Source organism: Nerophis ophidion, linkage group LG12, assembly GCF_033978795.1.
Source record: "Nerophis ophidion isolate RoL-2023_Sa linkage group LG12, RoL_Noph_v1.0, whole genome shotgun sequence".
Classification (NCBI taxonomy): Eukaryota; Metazoa; Chordata; class Actinopteri; order Syngnathiformes; family Syngnathidae; genus Nerophis; species Nerophis ophidion.
The window spans coordinates 20,242,732-20,256,506 of record NC_084622.1 but is presented as its reverse complement, the minus strand read 5'-3'; the positions used below and the strand labels follow the sequence as shown (position 1 = coordinate 20,256,506).

The following is a 13,775-nucleotide window of genomic DNA, read 5'->3' as shown; positions in this document are numbered from 1 at the left end:
GTGTCGTTGGTCAGTCACCGAGCGAGCTGGCTTTGTTATCCACGGCTACAGCACCGGCAACAACACACTCTTGTTGTTGTTGTTATGCTCCTCTCGCGGCGGTTTGATGAAGTCATCAAGCGTCGCCAGTAAACCTCTCATGCTGCAGTCGTCAACTCCTGTGTTGAGTGTGGGAGACGAGAGAGGGGCGCAACTGCTCTGTACTTGTCCCTACGTCCGTGTACCGCTCCATACAGCGGCGTTTTAAAAAGTCATTTGTGACAGTCTCTTGCTGTCATGCGGGTTCTCAGGACCACCAAGAAAGGACATTGTGACATTTATTTTTCTATAATAAAAAGTCTCTACGGGTTGCTTTTCAGCCTTGCCGTGTCCTGCTTCCTCCGCCGCTCCACCTTCTCAGTCGTCTGCGTCTTCGTCTTCCTGTGGCTCTCTCTCGCTCTCGTTCAGCATCCGCTTCCTTCTGGCTCCTCCTCTCTCCATCTCTTCCCCCGGCGTTTACGGCCGCTGCCCTTTATACAGTGCGAGAGGAGATTTAAATTGTGCCCAGTTAGGCGACCCACACACCTGATAATATTTGCAAGGTTGATTCCGGCGCGCCCCGCCTCGCTGCCTGCTCGCAGTCCACGCCTCCTCGACGCCATCTTGGGCCGGGCTCCGGCGTGCCCTGCCTCGCTGTCGGACTGCCGGCTCCGCCTCTCCACATCATTAATTTTGGTTCTTGAAACAGATACCGATAATTTCCGATACTACATTTTAAAGCATTTATCGCCCTGCCGATAATATCGGACATCTCTAGTAAATAACATGCATTATTGTGTCAACTCTGCTGTTCTGAACATTACTCTCACTCTGACACTCACTACACTTTCTTAAACTTTGTCTCCAACCATGTAGTGGAGGAACTCATAAGACTGTCTGGACAAAGATGTAAGACTTAACGAATACAGCATCCCCTTCCACCATTCCAACATTCATCTTCTCACCTGTTCATTAAGCCTCTCTCCAACTGCACTACATCAACCATTAATCCATCACGTGTCATTCGCTGCAACTGTCTATTTGTGACACGACTCGTCTTGCTTCGACAGTAGGAGGCTGCAGTCTCAAAGTGAAGAGGAAGATGATGAAGAGGCAAGCATCCCTGTCAGAGCCTGGCCCAGTCAGTCGAGCATCCAAAGCAGTGATGACCCGTGAGTATCACCCACACCCACACACACACACACTCCTAAAATAAGAGTCTGCACATAGTAACACGTGTGTCTACTTTGAAGCCTGCGAGAACGTCCCTCATCGTCGGCCAGTCAGACGAGTATGGTGGTCAGCGAGCGTCTTCAGGAGCTGGTGCGCATGTTTAAAGAGAGGACGGAGAAGGCTAAGGAGAAACTCTTAGATCCCGACAGCTCGGATGAGGACAGCGTCGTCCCCTGTGAGTGACACTGGAGGTTTCTTGGACACCGTTTCTCAATATGTATTGTGCCACACGGCACAAAATTTACATTAGACAACTAAAATATGCGGCAGCACGGTGGAAGAGGGGTTAGTGCATGTGCCTCACAATACGAAGGTCCTGAGTAGTCCTGAGTTCAATCCTGGGCTGGGGATCTTTCTGTGTGGAGTTTGCATGTTCTCCCCGTGAATGCGTGGGTTCCCTGCGGGTACTCCGGCTTCCTCCCACTTCCAAAGACATGCACCTGGGGATAGGTTGATTGGCAACACTAAATTGGCCCTAGTGTGTGAATGTGGGTGTGAATGTTGTCTGTCTATCTGTGTTGGCCCTGTGATGAGGTGGCAACTTGTCCAGGGTGTACACCGCCTTCCGCCCGATTGTAGCTGCCAGCGGCCCCTGCGACCCCAGGGGGAATAATATATATATATATATATATATATATATATATATATATATATATATATATATATATATATATATATATATATATATATATATATATATATATATACACATATATAAGGAGATGTTGATATGCGGAGTGAGTACTCTTCATTCTCTAGCAGATGACTTTTCAAATGATGCTACATATAAGCAGTACTGCTATTTTTTATAACAACACTTTTGCCCAACATTTGACAAATTACGGTTGTCTGTTCGACATATTCCCACTTGAAGCCAAACCACTACCAGACGATTGACCCCCTGCTGTTTTTCTTGGGAACTAATTTTTCCTTCATTTGTTATCAGATTCGCACCTTCTTTCTCTCCTATTACCACTCGCACGGCTCCGCTAGCATCACCGCGAGGGCGTATACGTATGTGACGTATGTAAGAAGGTGCGCTTGCTGTCTGTGAGAAGGAGAGACAAGAAGGTGTGAGAAGAGTCTGTAGTGTAATGCCAGCAGCTAAAAGCAACTGCGTGAGAACGTATACTCGAATATCACGATATAGTCATTTTCTATATCGCTCAGAGACAAACCCGCAATATATCGACTATATCGATATGTCGCCCAGCCCTATTTGTTCATCTATCAAAGCCAGTGATGCTTAGTGAAATACAGGGAATTAAACAGTATTTCACTAGATGGCAGAAGGTACATACAAACCCCGTTTCCAATTGTGTTAGATGTAAATATAAACGGAATACAATGTTTTGCAAATCCTTTTCAACCCATATTCAATTGGATGCACTACAAAGACAAGATATTTCATGTTCAAACCCATAAACTTTATTTTTTTTTGCATATGATAATTAATTTAGAATTTCATGGCTGCAACATGTGCCAAAGTAGTTGGGAAAGGGCATGTTCACCACTGTGTTACATCACCTTTTCTTTTAACAACACTCAATAAATGTTTGGGAACTGAGGAAACTAATTGTTGAAGCTTTGAAAGTGGAATTCTTTCCCATTCTTGTTTTATGTAGAGCTTCAGTCGTTCAACAGTCCGGGGTCTCCGCTGTCATATTTTACGCTTCATAATGCGCCACACATTTTCGATGGGAGACAGGTCTGGACTGCAGGCGGGCCAGGAAAGTACCCGCACTCTTTTTTTTACGTGGCCATGCTGTTGTAACACTTGTCTTGCTGAAATAAGCAGGGGCGTCCATTAAACGTTGCTTGGATGACAACATATGCTGCTCCAAAACCTGTATGGACCTTTCAGCATTAGTTGTGGCTTCACAGATGTGTAAGTCACCCATGCCTTGGGTACTAATACACCCCCATACCATCACAGATGCTGGCTTTTGAACTTTGCGCCTATAACAATCCGAATGGTTATTTTCCTCTTTGTTCTGGAGGACACCACGTCCTCTGTTTCCAAATATAATTTAAAATCTGGACTCGTCAGACCACAGAACACCTTTCCACTTTGCATCAGTGCATCTTAGGTGAGCTCGGGCCCACCCAAGCCGGCGGCGTTTCAGGATATTGTTGATAAATGGGTTTGGCTTTGCATAGTAGAGTTTTAACTTGCACTTCCAGATGTAGCGACCAACTGTAGTTAGTGACAGTGGTTTTTTGAAGTGTTCCTGAGCCCATGTGGTGATAACCTTTACACACTGATGTCTTTTTTTGATGCAGTACTGCCTGAGGGATCAAAGGTCCGTAATATCACTGCTTAATTGCAGTGATTTCTCCAGATTCTCTGAACTTTTTGATGATTTTACGGACCGTAAATGGTAAAATCCCTAAATTCTTTGCAATAGCTCGTTGAGAAATGTTGTTCTGATACTGTTCGACAATTTGCTTACAAAGTGGTGACCCTCGCCCCATCCTTGTTTGTGAATTACTTAGCATTTCATGGAAGCTGTTTTTATACCCAATCATGGGACCCACCTGTTCCCAATTAGCCTGCACACCTGTGGGATGTTCCATATAAGTGTTTGATGAGCATTCCTCAACTTTATCAGTATTTATTGCCACCCTTCCCAACTTCGTGTTGCTGGCATCAAATTGTAGTTAATGATTATTTGCACAAAAAAAAATGTTTATCAGTTTGAACATCAAATATGTTGTCTTTGTAGCATATTCAACTGAATATGGGTTGAAAAGGATTTGCAAATCTTTGTATTCCGTTTATATTTACATCTAACACAATTTCCCAACTCATATGGAAACGGGGTTTGTAATTGTCCTGTGTATCCTGTGAGATTTTTCCACTGTAAAATATGTGCATTGATTCAATATTATTCCATAATTCTCCTTTGTGCTAGGACTTCACCATTGATTATGTTTGTTTACTGATTCTAATGCAATAATGAGGGGATTCAGGTTATTGCAGGAACGGTTTTTTTTATGCAAAGCAGGCCAGACCCCAGCATAAGCAGTCGTGCCGTCTTCATACAACCTTCCTCATGACCTGTGACCTTTCAGCAGCTCCTCCTCAAACCACAGCACCGCAACCTGCCCCTGCTCCTGAGCCCCTGGACGAAGACGAGGAGCCACCTGGTCCGTCGGTAGGAAAAGGAGAGAGTGAGGCAGAGGAGAAGTCGAGCCCCAAGGTGAAATCCCATCGATGGATACCAGCCTGTGTGCACTACCACTTCCCTGCCAGCATCGACCCTTTCACCAGTGAGCACGCTGCCTACCCTTCCACCTTCCACCTTCCCTCGTCACCATCCTCATACACAATCAGCATGCTTTAGCTTAGCACAAGCAGCAACTCAGACCAAGTCTTATTGTCTCGCTCATCTTCACTCCGCTCATCCCCAGATCTGATGTACGTGTTGTGGATGTTCCTGGTGTCTTTGGCGTGGAACTGGAACGTGTGGTTCATCCCGGTTCGCTGGGCCTTCCCCTACCAGACGGCAGACAATATTTACTACTGGCTGCTGACCGACTACCTCTGCGACCTCATTTACATCCTGGACATCAGCGTCTTCCAACCACGCCTGCAGTTTGTCCGTGGAGGGGACATAGTCGTGAGTGCCAAAGATATCCTTTTTTTATACATCGATAAGAATTATTCACAAGATGTATTTTTTTTCCACAGTGTGACAAGAAAGAAATGAGAAAGAATTACATGAAAACGAAACGTTTCAAGGTGAGTTAGTCGAAGTTTAGTAGTCTACTTCTAATGTTTATCGACAAACAGGGTCTACAAACTATTACAGAAAGATGACATGATATGGAGGCCACATTTATATGATAATTACGTAAATAATTAATACATTTATTCTAAATATTTTCTTTATTTTTTACATTATACAACCAGTCCAGTGTAGGTTGAGATATGCCAAGCTGGTAAATGTATTTCAACAATTATTCAATCAATCAATCAATCAATCAATCAATCAATGTTTATTTACAGTGGGGAAAAAAAGTATTTAGTCAGCCAGCGATTGTGCAAGTTCTCCCACTTAAAATGATGACAGAGGTCTGTAATTTTCATCATAGGTACACTTCAACTGTGAGAGACAGAATGTGAAAAAAAAATCCAGGAATTCACATTCTAGGAATTTTAAAGAATTTATTTGTAAATGATGGTGGAAAATAAGTATTTGGTCAACCATTCAAATCGCTCACTGATGGAAGGAGGTTTTGGCTCAAAAACTCACGATACATGGCCCCATTCATTCTTTCCTTAACACGGATCAATCGTCCTGTCCCCTTAGCAGAAAAACAGCCTCAAAGCATGATGTTTCCACCCCCATGCTTCACAGTAAGTATGGTGTTCTTGGGATGCAACTCAGTATTCTTCTTCCTCCAAACATGACGTGAGATTTTGAGCCAAAACCTCCTTCCATCAGTGAGAGCTTTGAATGGTTGACCAAATACTTATTTTCCACCATAATTTACAAATAAATTATTTAAAATTCCTACAATGTGAATTCCTGGATTTTACATTCTGTCTCTCACAGTTGAAGTGTACCTATGATGAAAATGACAGACCTCTGTCATCATTTTAAGAGGGAGAACTTGCACAATCACTGGCTGACTAAATACTTTTTTGCCCCACTGTCTATAGCCCTAAATCACAAGTGTCTCAAAGGGCTGCACAAGCCACAACATCATCCTCGGTTCAGAGCCCACATAAGGGCAAGGAAAAACTCACAACCCAGTGGGATGTTAATGTGAATGACTATGAGAAACCTTGGAGAGGACCGCAGATGTGGGTAGCCCCCACCCTCCAGGGGATACCGGATGCAATGGACGTCAAGTGGGTCTAACATAATATTGTGAAAGTCCAGTCCATAGTGGATCTAGCGTAATAGTGAGAGTCCAGTCCATAGTGGATCTAGCGTAATAGTGAGAGTCCAGTCCATAGTGGATCTAACATAATAGTGAGAGTCCTGTCCATAGTGGATCTAACATAATAGTGAGAGTCCAGTCCATAGTGGATCTAACATAATAGTGAGAGTCCAGTCCATAGTGGATCTAACATAATAGTGTGAGAGTCCAGTCCATAGTGGATTTAGCATAATACTGAGAGTCCAGTCCATAGTGGATCTAACATAACAGTGAGAGTCCAGTCCATAGTGGATCTAACATAATAGTGAGAGTCCAGTCCATAGTGGATCTAATATAATAGTGTGAGAGTCCAGTCCATACTGGATCTAACATAATAGTGGGAGTCCAGTCCATACTGGATCTAACACAATTGTGACAGTCCAGTCCATAGTGGATCTAACATAATAGTGAGAGTCCAGTCCATAGTGGATCTAGCGTAATAGTGAGAGTCCAGTCCATAGTGGATCTAGCGTAATAGTGAGAGTCCAGTCCATAGTGGATCTAACATAATAGTGAGAGTCCAGTCCATAGTGGATCTAACATAATAGTGAGAGTCCAGTCCATAGTGGATTTAGCGTAATAGTGAGAGTCCAGTCCATAGTGGGTCTAACATAATAGTGAGAGTCCAGTCCATAGTGGGGCCAGCAGGAGAACATCCTGAGCGGAGAAGGGTCAGCAGCGCAGAGATGTCCCCAACCGATGCACAGGCGACTCTTCATTTATGGCCACCAGACATGTGCCCCCCCTTCCACAAGAGAGAGGGGGGACGGAGGAAAAAAGAAAAGAAACGGCAGATCAACTGGTCTAAAAAGGGGGGTCTATTTAAAGGCTAGAGTATACAAATGAGTGTACACAAATGCTTCTACTGAGGTAGCATCTCTAACTGTTACCGGGAGGGCATTCCAGAGTACTGGAGCCCCAATAGAAAACGCTCTATGGCCCGCAGACTTTTTTTGGGCTCTGGGAATCATTCATAAGCCAGAGTTCTTATTCTTACTGCTAATGTGATATTTTGTACAAACATTCAATATTTTAACTTTCCTCTTTGGCCTGAATCCAATAATGTTTCATTTTATGTGTGGAATATTGTTATGTACGTGAGGGCTGGAAGGAGACGACACCACGAAAGACTTAAGGTTACCAGGTGTATTGTAACCTTTGTTGATTGTGTGGGATGTGTATGCTACTCTAAGTGTTGGTTACAGGATTAAGTGTAAAGTTAACCATGTGAATAATTCAGGAGGGTGTTGTACATGCGTGATGGGTGAAACCTTCTGACCAAGGGGGTAGGCACAAGGGAGATCCGGGGACATGCAGGGGGTCGAGGGCAGGCGGCTAGCAACAATGTCCGAGTCCAGGCGAGTGATCGAGGACCAAGGGAGGCAGTCCAATTTCCGGGTGGAGGTCGAGATCCAGCGCTTGAGCACACGAAACAAGGCGGGTACTGCAAGGAGGACAAGGGACATAGGTCAACGAGGCAAAAAGGCAAAAGGGGCACAAGACAAACGAGGCGAGGACAACGAGAGGGAAGCCAGAGATGTAAATGCTTACTACAAGAATTAACTACGTTCCGGCACAGGATCCAAGGAGTGACTGGATTTTATGCTGTCCTTTTGAGTGCTGCCAGGTGCTCTGATGACAGGCAGTCTGCAGCTGCGGCGAAGCGTGGGAGTGGTGTGCCCGGCGTGTGCGAGGGCGTGTACTGGCATGCTGCCAGAAAGAGAGTGGGAACCTGCAGCGGGAGAGTCTTGGGTTCGAATCCGCGCCGTGACAAATATTTCCCAAAGGAAGGAAATGCAAATGCTCCACTTTTTATCTATAGAGAAGGGGCTTACATATACCTGTAGGCAGATTATTGTTCCCCATTTATCGCGGCTAATTGATTTCAGGCCTGACTGTGGTAAACACATTTCCACTAAGTAGGATTATTATTAGAATAAATCAAATATTTTCATTTAAAGCAAAATAATGTTTACATCTTTCTAAATAATAATAAAAATTTTTTTGGGGAGAACTCTAAATATGAAATAACACTCATAAAATCACCTTTTCACCCAATACAGTAGCCTTGAGTGTGTTCTACTGTAGATGACTGTACTCACTTGTAAACTGGAGGACCCTTCATGAATATGTTATGGTCGTCGCCTGGCTATTAAAACATAGCCACAATATGAAAATACAGTACTTTGTCACATCTTGGAGAATTCCTGTAAGTTAGGCTTTAAGTCCTGAAACCAGGGACATGTTTTGTTCTGCCAAAAGTGGGTCAGTTTGACAGTGTTGTTATGGCTCTGTGTAGTGTAATTAATGACCGTATTAACTAGTATATCATGCAAAAGCGCAGATTCCAACCATTGAAATACTTTGTATATTTCAAGACTTACGTTCATTTAAAACATCACTGCACATCATAATGACAATTATAGTTTCCATCTTAAAAGATCTAAAAACAATTACCATATTTTTCGGACTATGATTCACAGTTTTTTTCATAATTTGGCCGGGGGTGCGACTTATACTCAGGAGCAACTTATGTGTGAAATTATTACCACAGTAACGTAAAATATCAAATAATATTATTTAGCTCATTCACCTAAGAGACTAGACGTATAAGATTTCATGGGATTTATCAATTAGGAGTAACAGATTGTTTAGTAAATATATCGCATGTTCTATATGTTATAGTTATTTGAAAGACTCTTAACATAATATGTTAGGTTAACATAGCAGGCACCTTCTCAGTTGGTTATTTATGCCTCATATAACGTACACTTATTCAGCCTGTTGTTCACTATTCTTTATTTATTTTGAATTGCCTTTCAAATGTCTATTCTTGGTGTTGGATTTTATCAAATAAATTTCCCCCAAAAATGAGACTTGTACTCCAGTGCGACTTATATATGTTTTTTTCCTTCTTTATTTTGCATTTTCGGCAGGTGCGACTTATACTCCGGAGCGACTTATACTCCGAAAAATGTGGTATTTGGGAATGTCCGGCAGGCCAGATTGAAAAGCTTAACGGGCCGCATGTGGCCCCCAAGGCCTTAATTTGCCAAGGTCTGCTATATGCATTACCCTTATCAAGAAGCATTGAGGTATCACCATCTGTCTTTTCAGTTCGACGTTGCCAGTCTTGCTCCGCTGGAGCTCTTCTATTTCAAAACGGGCATCAACCCTCTTCTACGGTTGCCTAGGTTACTCAAGGTAAGCTTGCCATTTAACATTTACAGTTTAAAAAATGGCTTACTGATAGCAACATTACAAGCATAATGGTCACACTCCTTAACAAGCATCACCAGGCACGTGCACAGATAAATGGTAAATGGGTTATACTTGTATAGCGCTTTTCTACCTTCAAGGTACTCAAAGCGCTTTGACACTATTTCCACATTCACCCATTCACACACACTGATGGAGGGAGCTGCCATGCAAGGCCCTAACCACGACCCATCAGGAGCAGTGGTGAAGTGTCTTGCTCAAGGACACAACGGATGTGACTCGGTTGGTAGAAGGTGAGGATCGAACCAGGAACCCTGAGGTTGCTGGCTCGGCCTCTCTCCCAACTGCGCCACGCCGTCCTTTGCATTTCCATGTAAGAAAATGGGATTTTGGCAGCACGGTGGGAGAAGGGTTAGTGTGTCTGCCTCACAATACAAAGGTCCTGAGTAGTACTGGGTTCAATCCCGGGCTCGGGATCTTTCTGTGTGGAGTTTGCATGTCCTCCCCGTGACTGCGTGGGTTCCCTCCGGGTACTCCGGCTTCCTCCCACTTCCAAAGACATGCACCTGGGGATAGGTTGATTGGCAACACTAAATTGGCCCTAGTGTGTGAATGTGAGTGTGAATGTTGTCTGTCTATCTGTGTTGGCCCTGCGATGAGGTGGCGACTTGTCCAGAGTGTACCCCGCCTTCCGCCCAATTGTACCTGAGATAGGCACCAGCACCCCCCGCGCAAAGGGAATAAGCGGTAGAAAATGTGAAGTGAAGTGAATTATATTCATATAGCACTTTTTTCTAGTGCAGGGGTCACCAATGCGGTGCCCGCAGGCACCAGGTAGCCCGTAAGGACCAGATGAGTTGCCCGCTGGCCTGTTCTAAAAATAGCTCAAATAGCAGCACTTACCAGTGAGCTGCCTCTATTTTTTACATTTTATTTATTTACTAGCAAGCTGGTCTCGCTTTGCTCGACATTTTTAATTCTAAGAGAGACAAAACTCAAATAGAATTTGAAAATCCAAGAAAATATTTTAAAGACTTGGTCTTCACTTGTTTAAATAAATTAATTTCCTTTTATACTTTGCTTCTTATAACTTTCAGAAAGACAATTTTAGAGAAAAAAGACAACCTTAAGAATGATTTTAGAATTTTTAAACACATATACCTTTTTACCTTTTAAATTCCTTCCTCTTCTTTCCTGACAATGTAATTTAAATCAATGTTCAAGTAAATTGTTTTTTTTTATTGTAAAGAATAATAAATACATTTTAATTTAATTCTTCATTTTAGCTTCTGTTTTTTCGACGAAAAATATTTGTGAAATATTTATTCAAACTTATTTTGATTAAAATTTTTAAAATTCTGGAAAATCTAGAAAAACTGTAGAATCAAATTTAAATCTTATTTCAAAATCTTTTGAATTTCTTTTAAAATTTTTGTTCTGAAAAATCTAGAAGAAATAATGATTTGTTTTTGTTGTATAGTCCGATTTGTTATATATTCTAACAAAGTGCAGATTGGATTTTAACCTATTTAAAACATGTCATCAAAAATATATATTTATTGTGATCATTATGGAAACACTGATCATCTTAATGATCAGTGTTTCCATAACGATAAATATCATTAATTATTAATAATAACTTAAAGTTAAAGGCAAATTGGCTATTTCTGGCAATTTATTTAAGTGTGTATCAAACTGGTAGACGTTCATCGCATTAATCAGCTCTTGGTTTCAAAAAGGTTGGTGACCCCTGCTCTTGTGACTCAAAGCACTTTACATAGTGAAACCCAATATCTAAGTTACATTTAGACCAGTGTGGGTGGCACTGGGAGCAGGTGGGTAAAGTGTCTTGCCCAAGGACACAACGGCAGTGACTAGGATGGCGGAAGCGGGGATTGAACCTGGAACCCTCAAGTTGCTGGCATGGCCACTCTACTAACCGAGCTATACTGCCCCACGAAATGGATGGATGGATGAAAAATGGGATTTTTTTTTTCAGCACAAATTGACCGTTAGTAATAAAATTTGATGAATAATTCCTTCTTTGCACCCACACCACCAAAACATCTGTGCACGTGGCTGTATGACCCCGACAGTAAGCTCAGCGTTAACACAATTCTCAAGCATATTTGTGTCAATGCTTCAACAGATCAACTCCTTCTTCGAATTCAACGAGCGCTTAGAGGCTATCTTGACCAAAGCCTACGTTTACAGGTATGCTGCTAAGGATGCAATACAGTGGAACCGACTTACAGTGGGGCAAAAAAGTATATAGTTAGCCAGCCACCGATTGTGCAAGTTCTCCCACTTAAAATGATGACAGCGTTCGGTAATTTTCCTCAAATGTACACTTCAACTGTGAGAGACAGAATGTGAAAAAAAAATCCAGGAATTCACATTGTAGGAATTTTGAAGAATTTATTTGTAAATGATGGTGGAAAATAAGTGTTTGGTCAACCATTCAAAGCTCTCACTGATGGAAGGAGGTTTTGGCTCAAAATCTCACGATACATGGCCCCATTCATTCTTTCCTTAACCCGTATCAATCGTCCTGTCCCCTTAGCAGAAAAACAGCCCCAAAGCATGATGTTTCCATCCCCATGCTTCACAGTAGGTATGGTGTTCTTGGGATGCAACTCAGTATTCTTCTTCCTCCAAACACAACGAGTTGAGTTTATACCAAAAAGTTCTATTTTGGTTTCACCTGACCACATGACATTCTCCCATGTGCTCTCTGGCAAACTTCAGACGGGCCTGGACATGCACTGGCTTAAGCATGGGGACACGTATGGCACTGCAGGATTTGATTCCCTGTCGGCGTAGTGTGTTACTGATGGTAACCTTTGTTACTTCGGTCCCAACTCTCTGCAAGTCATTCACCGGGTCCCCCCGTGTGGTTCTGCTCACCGTTCTCATGATCATTTTCACCCCACGGGATGAGATCTTGCGTGGAGCCCCATATCGAGGGGGATTATCAGTGGTCTTGTATGTCTTCCATTTTCTGATAATTGCTCCTGATAATTATTTTATCCTTCACGTCTTCCATTCACGTTCACTGTTCACCTACAAGGCCACCAAGTGTATGTGCTCACAAAGGATGCAAACACCTCATTTTTAAATTTGTTTTAGGAGTCTTTTTACATGTTTTTGGGAGTATTTTTACGTGTTTTATGAGTTTTTTACGTGTTTTAGGATCTAAATTTGTTTTAGGTTTTTTTTACATGTTTTTAGGAGTATTTTTCCGTGTTTTATGAGTTTTTTACGTGCTATAGGAGTCTTAATGTGTTTTAGGAGTCTTATTATGAGTTTTAGGAGTCTTGTTCTGTGTTTTAGGAGTAATTTACGTTTTAGATGTCACTGTGCATCTCTTTGGAGTCATTTTATGTGTTTTGGAGTCGGTTTTAATGTTTTAGAAGTTGGTTGTTGTGTTTGTAAATGTTTTACTCGTCATTTAATGTGTTAAGTCATTTTATGCATTTGTGTTTCGCACAGGAGGTAGAACATCTCACTCTGTGTTTTCTGGAATCTGCAGTAAATTTTTTCACACCAAGCTGCTTGCCTATTATAGATTCACTCTTCCCAGTCTGGTGTAGGTCTACAATTCTTTTCCTGGTGTCCTTCGACAGCTCTTTGGTCTTGGCCATAGTGGAGTTTGGAGTCTGACTGTTTGGGGCTGTGGACAGGTGTCTTTTATACAGATAGCAAGTTCAAACAGGTTCCATTAATACAGGTAACGAGTGGAGGACAGAAGAGCTTCTTAAAGAAGAAGTTACAGGTCTGTGAGAGCCAGAGATCTTCCTTGTTTGAAGTGACCAAATACTTATTTTCCACCATAATTTACAATTAAATTCTTTAAAATTCCTACAATGTGAATTGTTAGATTTTTTTTCACATTCTGTCTATCACAGTTGAAGTGTAACTATTAGAGATGCGCGGTTTGCGGTCTCATCCGCGGAGTCCGCGGATAAACCGCGGGTCGGGCGGTTGACATGACGAAAAAATAGATTTTAATAAGATTCGGGCAAATGGAGGTTGAACCATCCGGACATATTTGATATGCATGGTTCTGTGAACGGTATCCTTTGCCATTTAAAGTGCCATTTAAGACCCGTGTCATAAAGCGAAGAAGACAATAAGAGACGCTATTATTATCCTGAATGACCGCCGGTAGTCACCCAGATAATAAGTGTTAGGGCGTGCTATGAAGCCATTGACTTTGTCGCCTTCTACAACATGTACGATCTTCTTGTCAGTCCAGCAAAATGTTGTGTGTGGCTTCCGCGGCAACACACACACGACTGCAAGGCATACTGGGTGACACAGAGTACACTAATGGTTGTGATATAAACCATTTTAACACTCTTAGTAATATG

General features: G+C 42.3%; 1 protein-coding gene across 1 annotated transcript in view; it reads left to right on the top strand.

The window, feature by feature from the left end:
* LOC133563102 (cyclic nucleotide-gated cation channel beta-3-like) overlaps positions 1 to 13,775 on the top strand; it is a 112,327-nt gene that overhangs the window by 75,670 nt on the left and 22,882 nt on the right. Inside the window, exons 22-28 of the mRNA XM_061917047.1 lie at positions 1,089 to 1,190; positions 1,272 to 1,426; positions 4,330 to 4,524; positions 4,666 to 4,874; positions 4,946 to 4,996; positions 9,301 to 9,387; positions 11,552 to 11,616. Coding sequence (XP_061773031.1) covers positions 1,089 to 1,190; positions 1,272 to 1,426; positions 4,330 to 4,524; positions 4,666 to 4,874; positions 4,946 to 4,996; positions 9,301 to 9,387; positions 11,552 to 11,616 — 864 coding nt within the window. The remainder of the gene's footprint in view (positions 1 to 1,088; positions 1,191 to 1,271; positions 1,427 to 4,329; positions 4,525 to 4,665; positions 4,875 to 4,945; positions 4,997 to 9,300; positions 9,388 to 11,551; positions 11,617 to 13,775) is intronic.